Raw genomic sequence first — 17,694 nt, 5'->3', positions numbered from 1 at the left:
GGGTTGGGGTCAATTACATTTTTCAATTGCATTTCAGTCTTCAATTAACTATATTCAATTACAACTCAAATATGATTACGGTGACCAGCATTATTTACAATTACAATTAAAATTGCAATTATTATTTCCCCCTGTTACGATTATGTTCTCAATTACTAAAGTTCAATTACAGTTAATCACAATTACTGATCCATTAACCCCATAAAACGTAACCTTCCTCTTGTGTTAGCTTTCTGTTAGCATCTCGTATGATAACAGGTCCTAAATCAGCTGTAAAATACACTGAAAACAAATTTCTATCATCTAATTTATTTCCTATCCATTGATTACCTTGTTAAGCTTCCTAATCAATGAAAATATTGTAATAAATATTTTTGGTGTGGGGGTCTGAGCCTTTTTTTTGTCAGTATACCCCTAGATTTATATTTTTTTAAATGATAAAATGATCCTGAAGAGAATTGACAGGTTATGAAACATATTTATTGAATGTTAACTACGTTATGTGTAAGTCATAGAACTGTAACACGGTTCCCCAGTTTTCATTTAAATTAAAATTACAGTTTTTGTAAAATTTCTATTTCCCATTACAATTACAAAATTGATTGTCTGAACTCAATTACAACTCAATTATGATAAAAAAAATTCATAATTGTAATGAATTCTCAATTACACGATTACAGTTATAATTGGATTAATTTCTTTTCCACAAAGGCATCTGTATAAAATAAAAGGTTTGTCAAAATGTCAAAATAATTTTTTAAATAAAATAACACCAGTGAATTCAATTCAAAATAAAATAATTTTCAGGCTCTAAGTATAGCTGAACTTCAGCGACTACAGTTGCTTAAATCGCCCGTGATGAGTCGCTTCAACATACATCGCGCTTTTTCCTGCTTCACCTACCCCAGTGATGTGACGACCGGGGAAATGACGTCGGGAAAAACTGATTACCGATTGGATGTCGCAACACAGCGTCAATTGAAGTCGCTTGAAAAGTTAAACATTTTCAACTTTGAGCGACTTCCGGCGACTCAGATCACGTGTGTTGCGTCGTTTGAAGGGAGGTCGCTTGATGTCACTTCCTTTGCATTGATTTTGAATGTAATCTAGTCGCTGACGTCACGTTCGGTGTTAACGCACCTCAAAGTTGAGAAAAAAAACTCCATTCAATCATGTTATGTTGCCTGGTCATTGAATCTCTCGTAGTTTTACAATGTCTGTTGAATAATAATTTACTCAGTACTCAACGCAACTCAATTACAGTAACGTGAGTATGTGTAATCTGTTACTGCCCATCAGTGTGTGTTTTGAAGCTCACCTGTGTCTCTGTGTGTTTCAGAGAGTTGAGGAGGAGCTGTACTCGTCCTCCAGTCAGCTGAGGAAGAAGCAGGCGGAGCAGGGCGAGGCCTTCCTCTACTACACACATTCACAGCAGCGATTGGCTCCGCCCCCACAACACAACTTCAGCAGAGAGTCCAGCCCCAGCGAGAGGCAACGGTAATGCAATGTCACCCCCTCTCAACAACACCCACCAGGGTTGGGGTCAATTACATTTTTCTGTTACAATGACGTTTTCAATTACCGATGTTCAATTATAATTCAATTACGGTTATAGTGAGCAGCATTTTTCCAATTACAATGAAATTACAATTATTCTTCATTCTCAGAAAGTTAATTACAATTACGTTCTCAATTGCTAAATTTCAATTACAATGAATCACAATTACTGAGCGTGAAATAAATGACCTAATAAAAGTGAACCTTCCTCTTGTGTTAGCTTTCTGTTAGCATCTCTTACGATAACTGGTCCTAAATCAGCTGTAAAATACACTAAAAACAATTCTCCATCATCTAATTTAGTGGTTCCCAAACTGGGGCACATGTACCCCTAGGGGTACTTGAACACCTCGCAGGAGATACACAGGAACATTTGTTTATTTTTTTCTCATCCATCAATAATATTTTGTGACACAACTCTTTAAAATACACCAAAACATCAAACATTTATGAATGAAAAGGCTTACATTCAAGGTTAATGTTGGACGAGACACAGGAATAAGTTTAGACACAAATAAATAATGTATAACATGCGCTAAGGGGTACTTACGATAAGTTATAAAGGCTAAAAGAGTACATGGGGCAATAAAGTTTGGGAAACACTGCGCTAGGTTAATGCTAATAATGCTAGGTTAATGCTAGGCTATTGCTAGGCTAATGCTTTTGCTAGGCTATTGCTAATGCTAGGTGTCAGTGCCCAATCCTTTCACGGACTGGATTGTCTCAGATCCTTCCAACGCATGCGTGAAACGCGTCCCCATCCGGTCGTCCTAGTTCACGGCAGTTTGTGTACTATTTAAAAAGTTGAAACCCTGCTATTTAAAAAGAATTAGAAATTTGTGAATTCCGATTTATTTTGGTTTTTATCTTATTTTTTGTGTGGTTTTTGATTGTCAATGTTGTGTATTGTGTTTTTATCTATTTTTTTAATTTAAATTAACAATTAAAAACACCACAAAATAGTCACATATTTAAATGTGTACTATTAAAATATTTAACAAACATCATATGGTTTGTTTACAGTCATATCACGACACAACAGCTCTGTCATAAGGATTGAGAGTGAAGGAAGGATCCACTCCGTGAAAGGATTGGGCACTGATACTAGGCTATTACTAATGCTAGGCTAATATTAGGCTTATGCAAGGCTAAAGCTAACGTTAATGATAATGCTAGGCTAATGCTAAGGTAATGCAGTGCGATGCGGGCCAGCACCTGCATCCTCACTTGCATTTTCTTCAGGAAATGCAAATATTCTAGTTGTAGTTAATTATCAATTATGTGATTACAATTGTAATTGACCCCAACCCTGACACCCACCACCTATTACAATCTGATGCATAAAATAAACATGTACTGCATCCATCCAGTTTTTTTGCATATACTTGTCTATTTATCTGCAGATTGAATGTATTTTAATATGACATTTTGTTTTTGTGACTTCAGGCCAAAAGAGAAGAAGACAAACAACTATGCGTTTTACACGTGAGGACTCACACCTCCTCCTGCCTACAGGATACGTTTGATCTTAAAGCCAAGCCTTCAAACGTTTTAGAAAGTGTCTATTTGTACGGTTGCTGTACGGACAACCCCCGGTGCTGTTGGTACGGTTACCAAATTACACGTACAAGTACGTAGCGTCTTAGGGTTAGGTTTAGGTTATAACCCAATATTGCAACAATGTTTAGGGTTAGGGTAAGATTTAGTCTTAGTCACGTGACCTAAACTGGCCAAATACGGGCGGTGCGTACGGATAGAATGTCGGTATATTGATACGGCACCCGTACGGATAGCTACTGCCAACATTTAATACCATTTGACACAAACTAATGTTTTTTTTAATATTTATTAAGCTTCTCGAAAGATTGTGTAATCAAACTGCTTTTTATTGTTCTCACTCTTAATGTCATATTATAAAGAGTAAAAATGTTCTGATGTGAGATTATTTTGTATGTAATGATGCAGTAAAGTTTCTTTTGTGTAAGCAAACCAACACAATGTTCAATAAAGCAAAATCATGAGTCTGCTGGTGTGTGGAGCCACCAACTTTATTTAAAAACCATGATATTCAGTCAGCGGGGTCCACTCTGATATGATCATCTAAACAACTTTCTTACATTAGTTTGTTTTGTTTTTTTCAATAGCAAAATGACCACATTTACATCAACAAACCACAGCTTCAGTCCAAAACCAAAAAAAGCCAACTGCATTGGCTTGTTTAAAAAAAAAACAAAAAAAAAACAGCTTTACTCAAATGATCATGGCAACAATTAAACAACAGTTGGGGGTAGCATTGACTTCATTTCAGTTCTCAAACCTCAGCAAGACAGTGATCGAACCCTTTTTTTTCAGACCTTTGTACGTATTAAAAATTACAAAATAAAACGTCAGATGACACGGAAACACAAAACGTGCAAAAAGAAGCAAAGGGTTGAAAACACGTGTTTGATTAGTGATCAAATCCCAGAAACTTCAAATATCATTAGCGTCGAAAAACAACACAGTTTTAAGATGACAGTGCACTTGGTGTGAAGAAAAGTAACCAAACCACACACGTTGAAGATGAAGGCAACGTTGGGCCTGCGATGGAGGCCCGAGAGACGTACGAAGAGGAGAGAAGGTAGAAGAACACTATATACACTGGTATGTACATTACAGGGTAGGAAAGAGCACGACGTCCTACAGCTAAACCCCCGAGCATCACCGACAGATGCTGTCATGGCAACCAATAAATAGGAAAACAAAGCGCCATAGTTGGTGGACGGCGTCCTGTGCCCAAATGTGGGCGGGTCTTACAGGCTGAATAAATAAAACCAGGATGGATGCAGTTTGTGACACGAATCCACCTGGAGACCACAGGAAGCGAGGAAGAGGAGGAGGAGGAGGAAGAGGTGATGGCGTTGCAGTGCATCAAGGGCAGTATTACCACATGGTGTGAACCGCGTGTGCAGAGGGAATGTAGACAGGCAGGTCCAACAGTCCCTTCACAGGCCTGGAAGGCCCACCTAGGTACAGTAGATCAGAGTCATCCACAGACACGTATCGGTACTGCGTCGCTTTAAAAAACAAACAGGATCCTAGTTGAAAACGAGCAGCGGATATGAAAATATTCAACTCTGCGCTGGTGTTCAAGTCCACATTACAGATCACTGGTCTTCATCATAATGTTGGCTTTGTTTCTTTTAGGAATAAAGGTGGAGCAAAAGGGAACAAAAATGTGGATTTCATCACTTTCTGGAACAAAACAAAAACAAACCAGGACAACTTATAAATATCAGGCAGTCCCAGACTACCAACTACTGCTACAAACACACCCACAAAAAACGCAGTCCGCTGCTTTTTGAACGTCCACAGAGACCTGGAGACATGTGATCATCAGGCCTTCACCTTCATTATGTAGAAAGAGTTTTCATCTCCTTCCTGTGTTCATGTGTGAGGAGTAGGCACCGTCTTTATTCTCTCACTGAAACAATGTCGCAGAGAAGTGACCCTGCAGTAAAAAGTAGAGCGTTAAAGTGTTTTTCCTTCAGAGAGCTACATCTGATCGGGGTTCAGGAATGTGACCCTGTTGCATCCAAAGGGTGAAGTAAAACAGGAAAGGCGTCTCGAGGTGGTCACGAGAGAAACGGCGGTAAAAACGTAATCCTATGTGAGTGTAAATAGGTCCAATAATGGAACCCGGACTCAGTCGGGGCTCGCTGATGGAGCTCCTCTTCCTTCCACGACGGGATCAGGACCATGTCGAGGATGCTGCTGTGTGTTTTCCGTGTGAGTGTATCAAATGCGTCTTTGTGTGTGTCTGTGTGTGTGTGTGTGTGTGTGTGTATGTATGAGAAGGCGTGTGGATCACCAGGCCTCTGTGTACCGAACATCCACGTCTTTTAGGTTTGGCAGTTTGGCCTGTAGAAAAACACGCAGAGGAAACTCTGTTAGACATGTGAAGCACATTCTACACACGCTATACTGATGGGTGATGTGTGATGTCAGCATAAATGGCCTCAATTACAATTATGTATTGAATTATCCATGTTTAATAGTAACTCAATTACAATTATGTGACCGGCATTTTTTCCAATTACAATTATTATTTCTTCTAGAAAGTCAATTACAATGATGTTCTCAATTACTTAAGTCCATTAATTCATTAATCACATTTACTGAGCCTGAAATAAATCATCTAATAAAACGTAACCTTCCTCTTGTGTTAGCTTTCTGTTAGCATCTCTTATGATCATTTTGTCATAAACAAGCTGTAAAATACACAAAAAAATATTGTCCATCATCCAATTTGTTTTTCATCTCATGGTTTCCTTATCCATGAAAATACTGGTATTAATATGTAAATGACAGTCAGTTAATATACCCCTTGATTTAAATTATTATTATTTTTTTTTTAAATGGTAAAATTATCCTGAAGAGAACTGACGTGACGTCGTGGGAAACAATCTGAAACATATTTATATAATTGTTAACTACTGTATGTATGTGTAAGCCATAAAACTGTAACATGGTTCCACAGTTTTGCATTTTAATTGAATTGTAATTGACAAATTTGATATAATTTCCATGCCAATCACAATTCAAAAGTCAATTACAATTAAATTACGATTACAACAGCAACAGATGTTTTTCAACTACAGATACAGTTATGATTATGTCACAATTGTAATGAATGATCATTTACGCTATTACATTTACCCTGCACTATACACATGTTATACTGGCCTATGGCCGTGTGTGTGTGTGTGTGTGTGTGTTACCTTCAGGTCCTCGTACGTGTCCGCTGTGAGTTTGGTGCTGTTCATGTTCAGACTGCAGAGGCTCTTCATGGCTGAAACAAACATGTTTACAGTAAAATATTATTGACTACATTAGGAAAACGACGGTAAAGTCACACTCGGCTCAATCTGAGGCACAAACAGTCGTGACGTGTGTCTCTACTGTTTTTTTAGTGTTTTTTTTTTGTTTCTCCAAAACACCCCCACCCCCACATGCATCAATACCTGTCTGTTTTGAACTCCAGTTTGAATGCTTAGTAATAATAATAATAATAATAATTATTATTATTTTGAAAATGCATTGCCTATCATCGCGTCTAACTACATGTGGCTATAATTTCAACCTTATTTGTTTCAAAGCATATTTATTCAGTTAATGGACAGCTATATATTAGTTACTTTTACTTTTTATTTACGTTTTAGAGCGAGTGGATTGAAGATGCAATTTAGGTTTATTCTATCAAAAAGCAGAAACTTTTGATCTCGAGGCTCACCGCCTGCTGCTTAATAATGAAAACCGATAACAGTAGCTAAGCTAATATTTACCTACTGTGATATTGTGCACATCTCAGGTTTCAACAACTCTCATTAAGGATTAATAATGGAGATGAGAACTCCTGCTCAATTATACTTTTGGTGTCATTCTAAAGACATGCACTTTGCCTGCGAGTGGTCCCAGTGGATCCACTACAGCAGAGATGATTGTCTGATCTGAGGGCCACATTATCAACATTCATGTCAGCATTTAGAATAATGACCAATCTGAGCATTAATGGAAGCATAAAAACACACATTTCGTGTATTTTTAAATTAATTTTGTAGATATTCTCGTCAATTTAACACATTTTTGTTGTCTTTTTGTGTGTTTTCCAGTCACTGTGCGTTTTTGTTATATTTTTTTGTTCGTCTTTGAAGTCCATTTGTCTATGTTGTTGTTTTTGTTGTCATTTTGTGTGTTTTATGAAGAAAAAAAAAACACACACAAAGCACTTTTTGTACTTTTCTTGACATTTTGTGCATTTTGCTATCGTTTTCTGTGTTTCTGGAGTTTCTGTTGTTCTTCATAGAACTTCATGAACTATAATCTTGTTTAGGGGCCACGCAAAATTAGACTGAGGGCCACATGTGGCCCCTGGACCGCCAGTTGCCTATGTCTGTACTACGGTTTTCAAAGATGTCCTCACTTGATGATCTAATTCTCATTATCTTTGTGTATTAATGTGTATTAAAAGTGTTGCTTTGTGTGAGTGACTTTCTTACAGCTCAGAGCCAGCAGACCAGCATCAGTGACTGGAGTCTCACAGAGGTTGAGAACCTGCAGACAGGCCAGATGTTCTGACAATAATCTCAGTCCAGCATCGCCAAACTGTAATAAAAACAAACACAGAGAGAGAGAGATGTTAAATTGTAACAAAGAACGATGTAACGTCACATAAACATAGAGAGATAAACTAGCTGTTGGTGTTCCTCAGGGCTTAGTATCAATCCCACACTCAGTCTCACACATGTAAAGCTACACAATCACCAGTAGACATGGGCATCGTTTTGGACTGTGTGTGTGTGTGTGTGTGTGTGTAATATAAGACACGTCTAGTATCTCAAAGTGCCCTACACTGATGTTGCTCTCCTCTTGGAACGACAGATTTGAAAAGTGTCAGCCTGTAACGGGTGCAGAACGCATTCTGTTGGGCTTGGGTCGTGTCGGGTCTAACTCTAGTGTGAACCCACGATCTGGAAGACAGCGTTGGCTCTTAGAATATACAGTAAATTCAACATAAAGATCCTGGATTAATAATCTAATAGACAAAAGTCATTACTTCAAATAAAAAAAGAAAAGAAAAAGAAAACATGCCCTCCCTTTATAGAAATATACCTCTAATAAAGTTAATCATACTTTGGTCACAATTATGCAATTTAATCAATTAATTTATTGTTTGCAAAAAACAAAAACAAACAAACAAACAAACAAATGGGCAAATTTGTCATGGACATGGGAAATATTAAAAGCAAAGTAAAATACAAACTTATTCTAGAAATCAGTGGCAAATATTCTCAATGACAGTTAAATATATACAGTATATATCAACATTTGACTGAGCCTCTTTAATTGCTAAGAAAAGTCAGAGCGAGCTGATTTTAAACAGTATTCTATGGTAGATAGTTTTTTGGAAGTGTCTCCTCGTACGTAATACGTATCTACAGTATATACCGGCAGTCTATCCATACGAAAGATTGACGTTGCCGAACCTTTTCTACATAAGCGTAAAGTGCCTGTGCCGCCTCGAGGATTCTTCTTTCTGCTGCCGTGGGTTCGAATCCCACTTTTGTCAAATATATTTTTTCATTTTAACATATTTAATACGGCAAATTCCACCTTTAAAAATACATATACAAAAAAATAAGCATTTTAGGGTATTTCCTGGGTTAGGGCTAAAATAAAAGAGTTAGCGAGGTAGCTAAAAATAAATATGAGCTAAAATAAAGAACTTTAACCCTCTGGGGCCTAAGGCGTTATTGCTGTTTTTTTCATTGTGTTTGATTTGACCTTTAAATTTCATATAAGGAAATCCATAAACCTCGCATGTTTGGTATCATTTTTTTCAGGAGAACATGACAAGACTGTATTAACACAGTGGATCTAAAACCACTATAAAAACTAAAATTTTAGTGGGAAAAAGTTAGGTTTTTTTTTTTACTATAAAAGTCACAAACATTTTTAACGAATCATTTTTATTGCTTGTATAGCAAATCTAAACTATATATTTCAAAAACTTGTATACAGATGAATCAAAAAACACAGTTATGTATATCTATTTACAGTGAAATGCAAGCAATGTCTCAGGCGATTTTGTACAACTATTTACAAAAAAAGTATGAATCACAAATACAAGGAAAGGCAAATTATTTGTGCCTCATTGTGTTGATATAAAACAATAAACAAATACACTAGACACTACACTGCACTCTAATCTCACTCACTACACACTAACTAAACATCTCTGTTTACCTGTCACTTGAAAACAAAATTCCCGCTATATGTGGACATTATGATTGGACAATGGCCTCCTTCTTCTCAACCAATAGCAAACAGCTATAATGTAACGTTTCAGTATTGTTCGAACTTGCTGCACAACACTTTCGCTTTTGTTTTAGACGCGCTCTGCAGCGTCTTCCTGCAGCGTCTTCCTGCACGGAGCACTGACAGCTCAAAAAAATGTCACAAAAAAAACACACGCACATTTTCCCTCATAACACCACTTCTATTTGGCCTATTAACATGATTTAAAAACTGGTCTGTAGTTTGACATCCACACTTCCGACACGAGTTGAAACGGAGATCCAAAGACGCTGCGCTTTTCCGCTATTGGCTCTATAAAATGATCATGTGATCAGGACGCGCCGGCGCGTCCATCGGCCCCAGAGGGTTAAGTCACGTGGTGCACCCATCACGTGACCTAAACTGGCCAATGCTGCGTACGGATAGACTGCAGGTCTATTGACACATATTACATACTGATAGCTGCTGCCTTGTTTTTTATTACTGCCTACATTTTTTTCCTTGACACTGTCTTGCACTGTTTATGAGAGCTGCTATTTTTTTTTAAATATCATTGTGCTTTTGTGCAATGACAAATAAAAGGATTCTGATTCTTTCAGATTGTTTTTTTTAGCTCAGTGTGTAAAATGACAAAGCCTAAGGATGAGTTTATCATGCTGCTACTGTTTACCTGCGTGGACCAAAGGTTGAGCTGTTTTAATGAAGGCAGCTTGATGAGCTGCTCTGCACAGGCACTAGTGACGTTGGTGAAGGCCAGGCTCAGGTTCTCCAAGTTCCCGAAGGAGCCCGAACTCAACAGTCGGGCCAGGTCAGCGTCCTGGGGACAGAGGAAAAGGTGAACTCAGAGCTTTGATCAGCTAACGCTCACTTTCAGAGCAGGAACTCACTGTGGACTTGGAGGGCAGCGTCAGACGGGTTGGACCTCCTTTTCTTTGCTACGGATCAGAAGGAATAACTTCACAAAGGGAACATTTCTAATGACATGTCTGCCCCACTATCAGGGACACTTTGAACAAAAAGCCCTAAAAACTCATGGTTCACAGACAAACAGCATGAGTAGAAACTCACCAGCTCTTTGAGCTCCCTCTGTCGGTCACAGAGCTGCTCATACATGCGCAGCCCCACCTGGGTGCTCTCCAACGTGGAGATGATCTGTAGCTGTGTGTCTTTGTTCTCAATGATGTTGTACTCCAGCATCAGACACAGGATCTACACACAACACACAACATTAGGATTATCTACACACAACATTAGGATTATCTACACACAACATTACGACAATCTACACACAACATTAGGATTATCGACACACAACATTAGGATTATCTACACACAACATTAGGATTATCTACACACAACATTACGACAATCTACACACAACATTAGGATTATCTACACACAACATTAGGATTATCTACACACAACATTAGGATTATCTACACACAACATTAGGATTATCGACACACAACATTAGGATTATCAACACACAACATTAGGATTATCTACACACAACATTAGGATTATCTACACACAACATTAGGATTATCTACTCACATTAGGATTATCTACACACAACATTAGGATTATCTACACACAACATTAGGATTATCTACTCACATTAGGATTATCTACACACAACATTAGGATTATCTACACACAACATTAGGATTATCTACACACAACATTAGAATAATCTACACACAACATTAGGATTATCTACACACAACATTAGGATTATCTACACACAACATTAGGATTATCTACACACAACATTAGGATAATCTACACACAACATTAGGATTATCTACACACAACATTAGGATTATCTACACACAACATTAGGATTATCTACTCACATTAGGATTATCTACACACAACATTAGGATTATCTACACACAACATTAGGACAATCTACACACAATACACAACATTACGACAAATCACACTCATCCTGCTATACCAGGGTTGAAGTCAATTACATTTTCCAATTACAATTACGTTTTCAATTACCCATTTTCAATTACCAGCATTTTTTCCAATGACAATTAAATGACAATTATTTTTTATCATCTGAAAGTCAAATACAACCAAACTTTTTTTTTTTACTGCATTTCATTTTAACAACATTTATATTTGATTAAGTGTTAAGTATAGAATTAGAATACAGTTGTTTAAAATTGTGTGTTGCTTTATTTTGAATAAAATAAGAATGAAAACATTCGAAAAATGTTTTTAATCTGTACATTTTTTTTAAAACACATTTTTTTCCTCAATTTCTAGACTTTTCAGGTGACCCCATTTCAACTCCAGGTGACCCCACATAGGGTCCCAACCAGGGTTGGGGTCAATTACATTTTTCGGTTACAATTACGTTTTCAATTACTAAAGTTCAATTACAATTCGATTACAGTGACCAGCATTTTTTCCGATTACAATTATTTTTAGTGTCAGGAAGTCAATTAGAATTACGTTTTCAATTACTAAAGTTGAATTACAATTAATCACAATTACTGAGCGTGAAATAATTAACCTATTAAAAGTTAACTTTCCTCTTGTGTTAGCTTTCTGTTAGCATCTCTTATGATAACTTGTCCTAAATCATCCGTAAAATACACTAAAAACTAACATCTATCATCGAATTTTCTTCCTAATCAATGAAAATATAGGTTTTAATATTTTTGGTCTGAGCCTTTGTGTGTCAGTACACCCCTCAATTTCTTGTTTTTTTTTTTTTAAATGATAAATGTGGGAAAGCTTACATATATGTGTAGAACTGTAACATGGTTCCCCAGTTTTGCGTTAAATTGTAATGAACAATTTTTATAGTATTTTCATGGCAATTATAATTACAAAGTTAATTATCTAAACTCAATTACAATTTAATTACCATTACAACAGCAACATATTTTTCCAATTGCAAATATAATTACACCATAATTGTAAGTAATTATCAATTACGCGATTACAGTTATAATTGGCCCCAACCCTGTGCCGCGCACGCACACGCACACATGCGCGCGCACACACACACACATGCGCGCACACGCACACACACACACACCCCTGATCTAAATCTGAAATAAAAACACTAATTATGAAAGGAGACCAAATGTTTCTCCACACCTCCACCATGGTCTGGTTCCCTCTGAGGGCCAGCAGCATGCAGGGGCCCAGCTTGTTTTCAGCCAGAGAGAGCAGGAACTTCTTGGTTTTATAGCACGAACCCATCAAGATGTGAACCTACAGAGGAAGAGGAAGAGGAAGAGGAAGAGGGTCACTAAACCAGGTTGTGTTTGTTTGTGTGTATATCATTGGTTCTGAAATTTTTTTAGTTCAAGTACCCCCTTTGTCTGACTACATTTTACTTAGAATTCTATGAAACAACGACTATAGATCATAATGATGGATGAATGAGTGATAACACAGATATCAAAGAATCTTATTTTGCAAATAAAAAAAACAGTAATTAGCGCCTCCTGAATAGATTTATTTCTATAGTTTTTATTATTTACGATCACCTCCCTCCTGATGTGGGACCAAGACTGAACTTTGTATTTTCAGTTCATATTATAATTAAAATAACTTTTTGTGCATTTCTTTTTGTTGTTGTTGTGTCAATTCGTGTATTTTGTTGTTGTTTCTCTTATTTTGTGTTTTGTTGTTGTCATTTTTGTGTGTTGTTGGTATTATTTGTAATATTCTCTCTCAGTGTGTATGTTTTTGGTGTCGTTTGGTTGTTTTTTCTGTTATTTTCTGTATTTTGAACTGATCGTGTGTGTTTTTGTGTCTTTGTTGTCGTCTTGTGTGTTGCTGGTAATATTTTGTATTATCATAATCTTTAACTAAAAATAAACCTCATATTTTTTATGCTTTCATTTGTTAATTTCCCCCCCCCCTCTCTCTCTGTCTGTCTCAAGTACCCCCTGCAGTGCAATTGCGCACCCCCATTCGAGAAACACTGGTGTATATGTCTGTGTGCCTGCATTCCTGTCTGCTTCCTGTGTGTGTGTGTGTGTTTCCGTTTGCATCTGCGTTTGTCTACATATGTTTATGTCTGCGTGTGTGTCTACACACTCACCATGCCAGCAAACAGCTCTCCATCATCATCACAGGCCACGCCCCCTGGACTGTAGAGCTGGAACCAGCCGTCTTTACCTGAACGCACACTCAGCAGACAGGAGTGCACCTGAAAAGTAAACGCACGCGCACGCACACACACAGATGAGGACCTTTCTTTTCCTACAAGCGATAAGTGACCACACACACACACACACACCTCCTGCCGAGGGTCTTCTGCAAACCTCTGAATCACATATTTCAGCTCCCTGTTTAAACACACACACACACACACAGAGAGTAAAAGTTAAAACCTTCCCTGGAGTTAGAAATATAAAAACACCAGAACCACCAACTGTTACTTACTTTGTGAATTTGGCATGTGCAAGAGCCCTGCAGAGAGGAAAAACACAACATGAGACACAATGACTGCACTAAACACATTCCTGATGGGGAAGCATCTCTTATGATAACTGGTCCTAAATCAGCTGTAAAATACACTAAAAACAAATATCTATCATCTCATTTCTTTCCTATTTATTGATTACCTTGTGAGGCTTCTTAATCAATGGAAATATAGGTTTTAATATTTATGAGCGTTTTTGTGTCAGTATACTCCTAGATTTAAAAACATTTATGTGGGAAAGCTTGATATGAAACATATTCTAACTGTACATAGAACTGTAACATGGTTCCCCAGTTTTGCCTCGAATTATATGTGATTATTTTCTACAGAATTTTCATGGTAATTGTGACATTACGACAGAAACAGATTTAAAAAAATTACAATTACATTATATTCACATCATAACTGTAATTGATTATTAATTACGCAATCACAATTATAATTGACCCATACCCTGGATAGCACGTAGAAATAAAGACCATAAAAACTACCTCCATCAAAATAAAGTTATGTACAGTATCTATAAAAATGAGATATAGTGACAAAAAAGAGAGACTTTTTAAAAGTAAAATTCAGTAAAACAGAAACATTTGAAACAAACCAAAAAACTTTAAAATGAAAAAAAATAAATAAATTATACACAAAATTAAGGAACAAAAGAGGCTAAAAATCAGAAAACTAGACAAAATAATTGCAAAACAACCACAGAAAAAGTAAAAAAAAAAACAATACAAATCAACCATGAAGGAGAATTTATTTTAATAGACAAAACCTAAGCGAGAAAAAACATGACAAAAAACATACAATATAATTTGTGCTAAAGTTAAAAAACAAAACAAAAACAGAGCATTAAAACATCAAAAAGCAACAAAACAGGACAATCATGGTAAGAAACTGCCACAAAACACTTTAGTAACAAAAATAAACTACATTAGACACAAAAAGAAACCATATGCAAACACGTAGAAATTATAAGAAGGTAAGTAATATGAGTAACTTATGAATGGGATAATTATTACATAAATCTACCAGTAAGTGCCAACTGGGACGATGAAATAATGCCACTATTTCAACTATTGAAGAGCAATAAAAGGGAAAATGGAGCCCACAGGAGGATGTATATTAGTGTGCACTGTTTGTTTTGGCACTTTAATTTTGGCCCTGATGAAGCAGCCGTCCATCCTGTGACTCGTTAATTGGCTCCATGTTGGTGTTGTTCTAACGGGGGTGGGGGTAGGAGTGGGTGCTTGGGAGACTCGTTTCTATCCTAATGACGCCTGCAGCCATGCGGCGCAGCACCAGAGGCTCAGGTGAGAAACAGGTGTGCACCGCTAATGAAGCTGTGCGTACGACGGCCAATCGGGAAACAGTGCGCTCATGGCGGAGCAGGGAGGGAAGGGTGAGGCAAAGTGTCTCACTAACGTCAGCATGGGGGCCCTGTGGCCCTCAGTGGACACATGGAAACGTCCTCTGAGGAAGATGGAGATCAGTTCTGCTGTTTTTAGACATGAACCCACAGTCGGGTGCACTAGTGCACAGCAGATAAACAGGAATGTCTGTGTAATTATTACCTTTATTCATGACACTGTGATGGGATAGTGCTCATCAATTCTTCAACTCTAGTCATTATCTTTCAACCATGTATTCATTTGTCCAGTTTTATTCCATTAGGTATAGTTTAAGCCAGTGGTCACCAACATTGGCGTAGCACCACATTTTGGGCCCTGGGTACAAACCATCCTATTGGGCCCCTACTGTAAGTTATGTACTCTTTAGTAGAATTCTTGCATTATTATATAATCCATGTACCCTTTGTTCTTTTGTTATTCCATTTCAAAACCAAATCAAAATAACAAATAAACGGTGTAGTTATTTAGTTTTACTGACTTAAAACCAAAACAGAAATACAGAAAAATAAAAAACCAGATTAGCAGGGTTTTTCTGTTTTAAAATTTAATCTTGTTGTGTTTGTGTGATATTTTGATATTTGTTTTAATCTCACTACACAGAGGGGACCCACAGATGGACTTTTTTTTTAGTTATTTTGAATTGAATCATTCGGAATTAAAGTGTTCTGCTTCGTGTTTACATGGAAATAGTAGAACTTAAAGCGGAATTAAGCAAGTTAAGTGTTAACAAGAAAGAGGAATTATCTCATTCGGAATTAACATGGGAATAAACCAGTCACTTAATTTGGATTTAAGTTAAATTCGAAATGAAATTAGCATTAGGACTTGAAGTGTTTACTAGGTCAGTTTAAAGAGGAATAAACTTTTATTGGATCATATCAATGGTCTATTTCTGCTGTTGTAATTCATCATTTTAAATGTTTTTTTTTCTAAACTGAACAACAGTTTAGAAAACAAAAAATAAAAAATCTGTGGTACAGATCCTATCGAATCTTATTGTATGATACCTTATATAATCTAATCTTAATTTATCCTTGCTTCTCCCATCTCATCCTACCTTATCTTGTCTTATTCTAGCTAATCTTGTATTACCTAATCTTATCTTCTCATTTTATGTCATCTTAATTTGTCATCCTGACTTATATCTTATGTTAAGACCTTTTTGTTTTTTAAACTTTTAGTTCTGTTTTGTATTTTTCCAATGGTAATGGTTGTAAATCACGTGTGTCAAACTCAAGGCCCGGGGACCAATCCAGGCCCTTTAGATCATCCTAGTTGGCCCACAAAAAAAAGTAAAAATGACAGAATAATTGTTTAAATTACCAAATAATACAGTTGTAAATATCTCAGGGAGTCAGTTTTAATCTCAAATTGTGGAAAAAACTTTAAATTTTTCCACAAAATGTCCCTAAATTAAAAAAAATAATTGGTCACAAAATCAAGTAAATAAGTGTAGATCCTGTAGGCACTGATATCTGTCATTACATACTTTACATATCATTTATACGAGGAAGTTAGCAGGTATATAAACTAGGGCACAATCAAATGAGTCATTTCTGCATTACTGGAATCCAGTCCGCTCTCTGGGGCTGGATTCCAGAATAAGGTCAGAATAAACACGTAAAAGCTAAATGAATGAAATGTGATCTTTTGAATACTCACTCTTTAGGAAAGGGGATGGGCTGCAGCAGGCTGGCCAGAGCAGGTCTCCAGTCGTCATAGTCTGACCTGACAGTCACAGAAAAGAGACAGAATAAGGTGTTAATGCAACAAAAGGAGGACGACGACGCTCTAACCCGGAGCGCACGCACACACACACACACACACACACAACAAAGCCGCGGTGACGCAGCGTCCTGATGTAACAACCTGGTGTGGTCTCACATTACAGCCTGTTCAAATCACTGGAACATTGTTACAAAGCCACAAACACTGTCGCTTTTTAGGCCGGGGCGACTCACTTCTTCTGCACCCTAACCCAGTGGTACTCAAACGGAGGTACGTGGACCCCTAAGGGTACGCGATGGCATTACAGGGGGCACTTGACAGAGAGAGTGGAAAATGAACAAAGAAAGTGTCAGTCTTGGTGTGAGATGACTGGAAATGATAAAAACTATAGAAATAAATCTATTCAGGAGTCACTATATCAGTTTTTTTCAACCTTGGGGTCAGGAAATCATGTGGGGTCACCTGAAATGTCTAAAAAATTAAAATAGATTTTTAACTAGATTTTTTTTAATTAATTAAAAAAACACAATCATAAACAACTGTATTTCTATATGTTAACTTTATGAAAAATAAATGTAGTTCAACTAAAATGCAGTAAAACAAAACAACTAAAAACATCTGAGCTCAAACATTAATTCTAAAAAAAATATCTTTGGGGTCTCCAGAAATTTTTGATATCAAAATGGGGTCACGATCCAAAAA

At 36.9% G+C, this 17,694-nt stretch overlaps 2 protein-coding genes across 4 annotated transcripts in view; one reads left to right on the top strand and one right to left on the bottom strand.

The window, feature by feature from the left end:
- plcg2 (phospholipase C, gamma 2) overlaps positions 1-3,583 on the top strand; it is a 39,517-nt gene extending 35,934 nt beyond the window's left edge. For both annotated transcript variants that reach the window (XM_028450853.1, XM_028450852.1), the window contains exons 32-33: positions 1,340-1,497; positions 3,004-3,583. In XM_028450853.1, the coding sequence (XP_028306654.1) occupies positions 1,340-1,497; positions 3,004-3,046 (201 nt within the window). In that variant the 3' untranslated portion in view covers positions 3,047-3,583. The remainder of the gene's footprint in view (positions 1-1,339; positions 1,498-3,003) is intronic.
- The window catches only part of cmip (c-Maf inducing protein), a 47,268-nt gene continuing 33,149 nt past the window's right edge, over positions 3,576-17,694 (bottom strand). For both annotated transcript variants that reach the window (XM_028450854.1, XM_028450855.1), the window contains exons 11-21: positions 16,927-16,992; positions 13,816-13,842; positions 13,670-13,718; positions 13,472-13,579; positions 12,517-12,633; positions 10,462-10,602; positions 10,281-10,328; positions 10,064-10,210; positions 7,596-7,701; positions 6,318-6,388; positions 3,576-5,457 (exon numbers count right to left, since the gene is read on the bottom strand). In XM_028450854.1, the coding sequence (XP_028306655.1) occupies positions 5,404-5,457; positions 6,318-6,388; positions 7,596-7,701; positions 10,064-10,210; positions 10,281-10,328; positions 10,462-10,602; positions 12,517-12,633; positions 13,472-13,579; positions 13,670-13,718; positions 13,816-13,842; positions 16,927-16,992 (934 nt within the window). In that variant the 3' untranslated portion in view covers positions 3,576-5,403. The remainder of the gene's footprint in view (positions 5,458-6,317; positions 6,389-7,595; positions 7,702-10,063; positions 10,211-10,280; positions 10,329-10,461; positions 10,603-12,516; positions 12,634-13,471; positions 13,580-13,669; positions 13,719-13,815; positions 13,843-16,926; positions 16,993-17,694) is intronic.

The sequence above is a fragment of the Gouania willdenowi genome, chromosome 6 (genome assembly GCF_900634775.1).
Source record: "Gouania willdenowi chromosome 6, fGouWil2.1, whole genome shotgun sequence".
Taxonomy (NCBI): Eukaryota; Metazoa; Chordata; class Actinopteri; order Blenniiformes; family Gobiesocidae; genus Gouania; species Gouania willdenowi.
The sequence above is the reverse complement of the archived record's forward strand: the minus strand, read 5'-3'. Positions and strand labels throughout refer to the sequence as shown.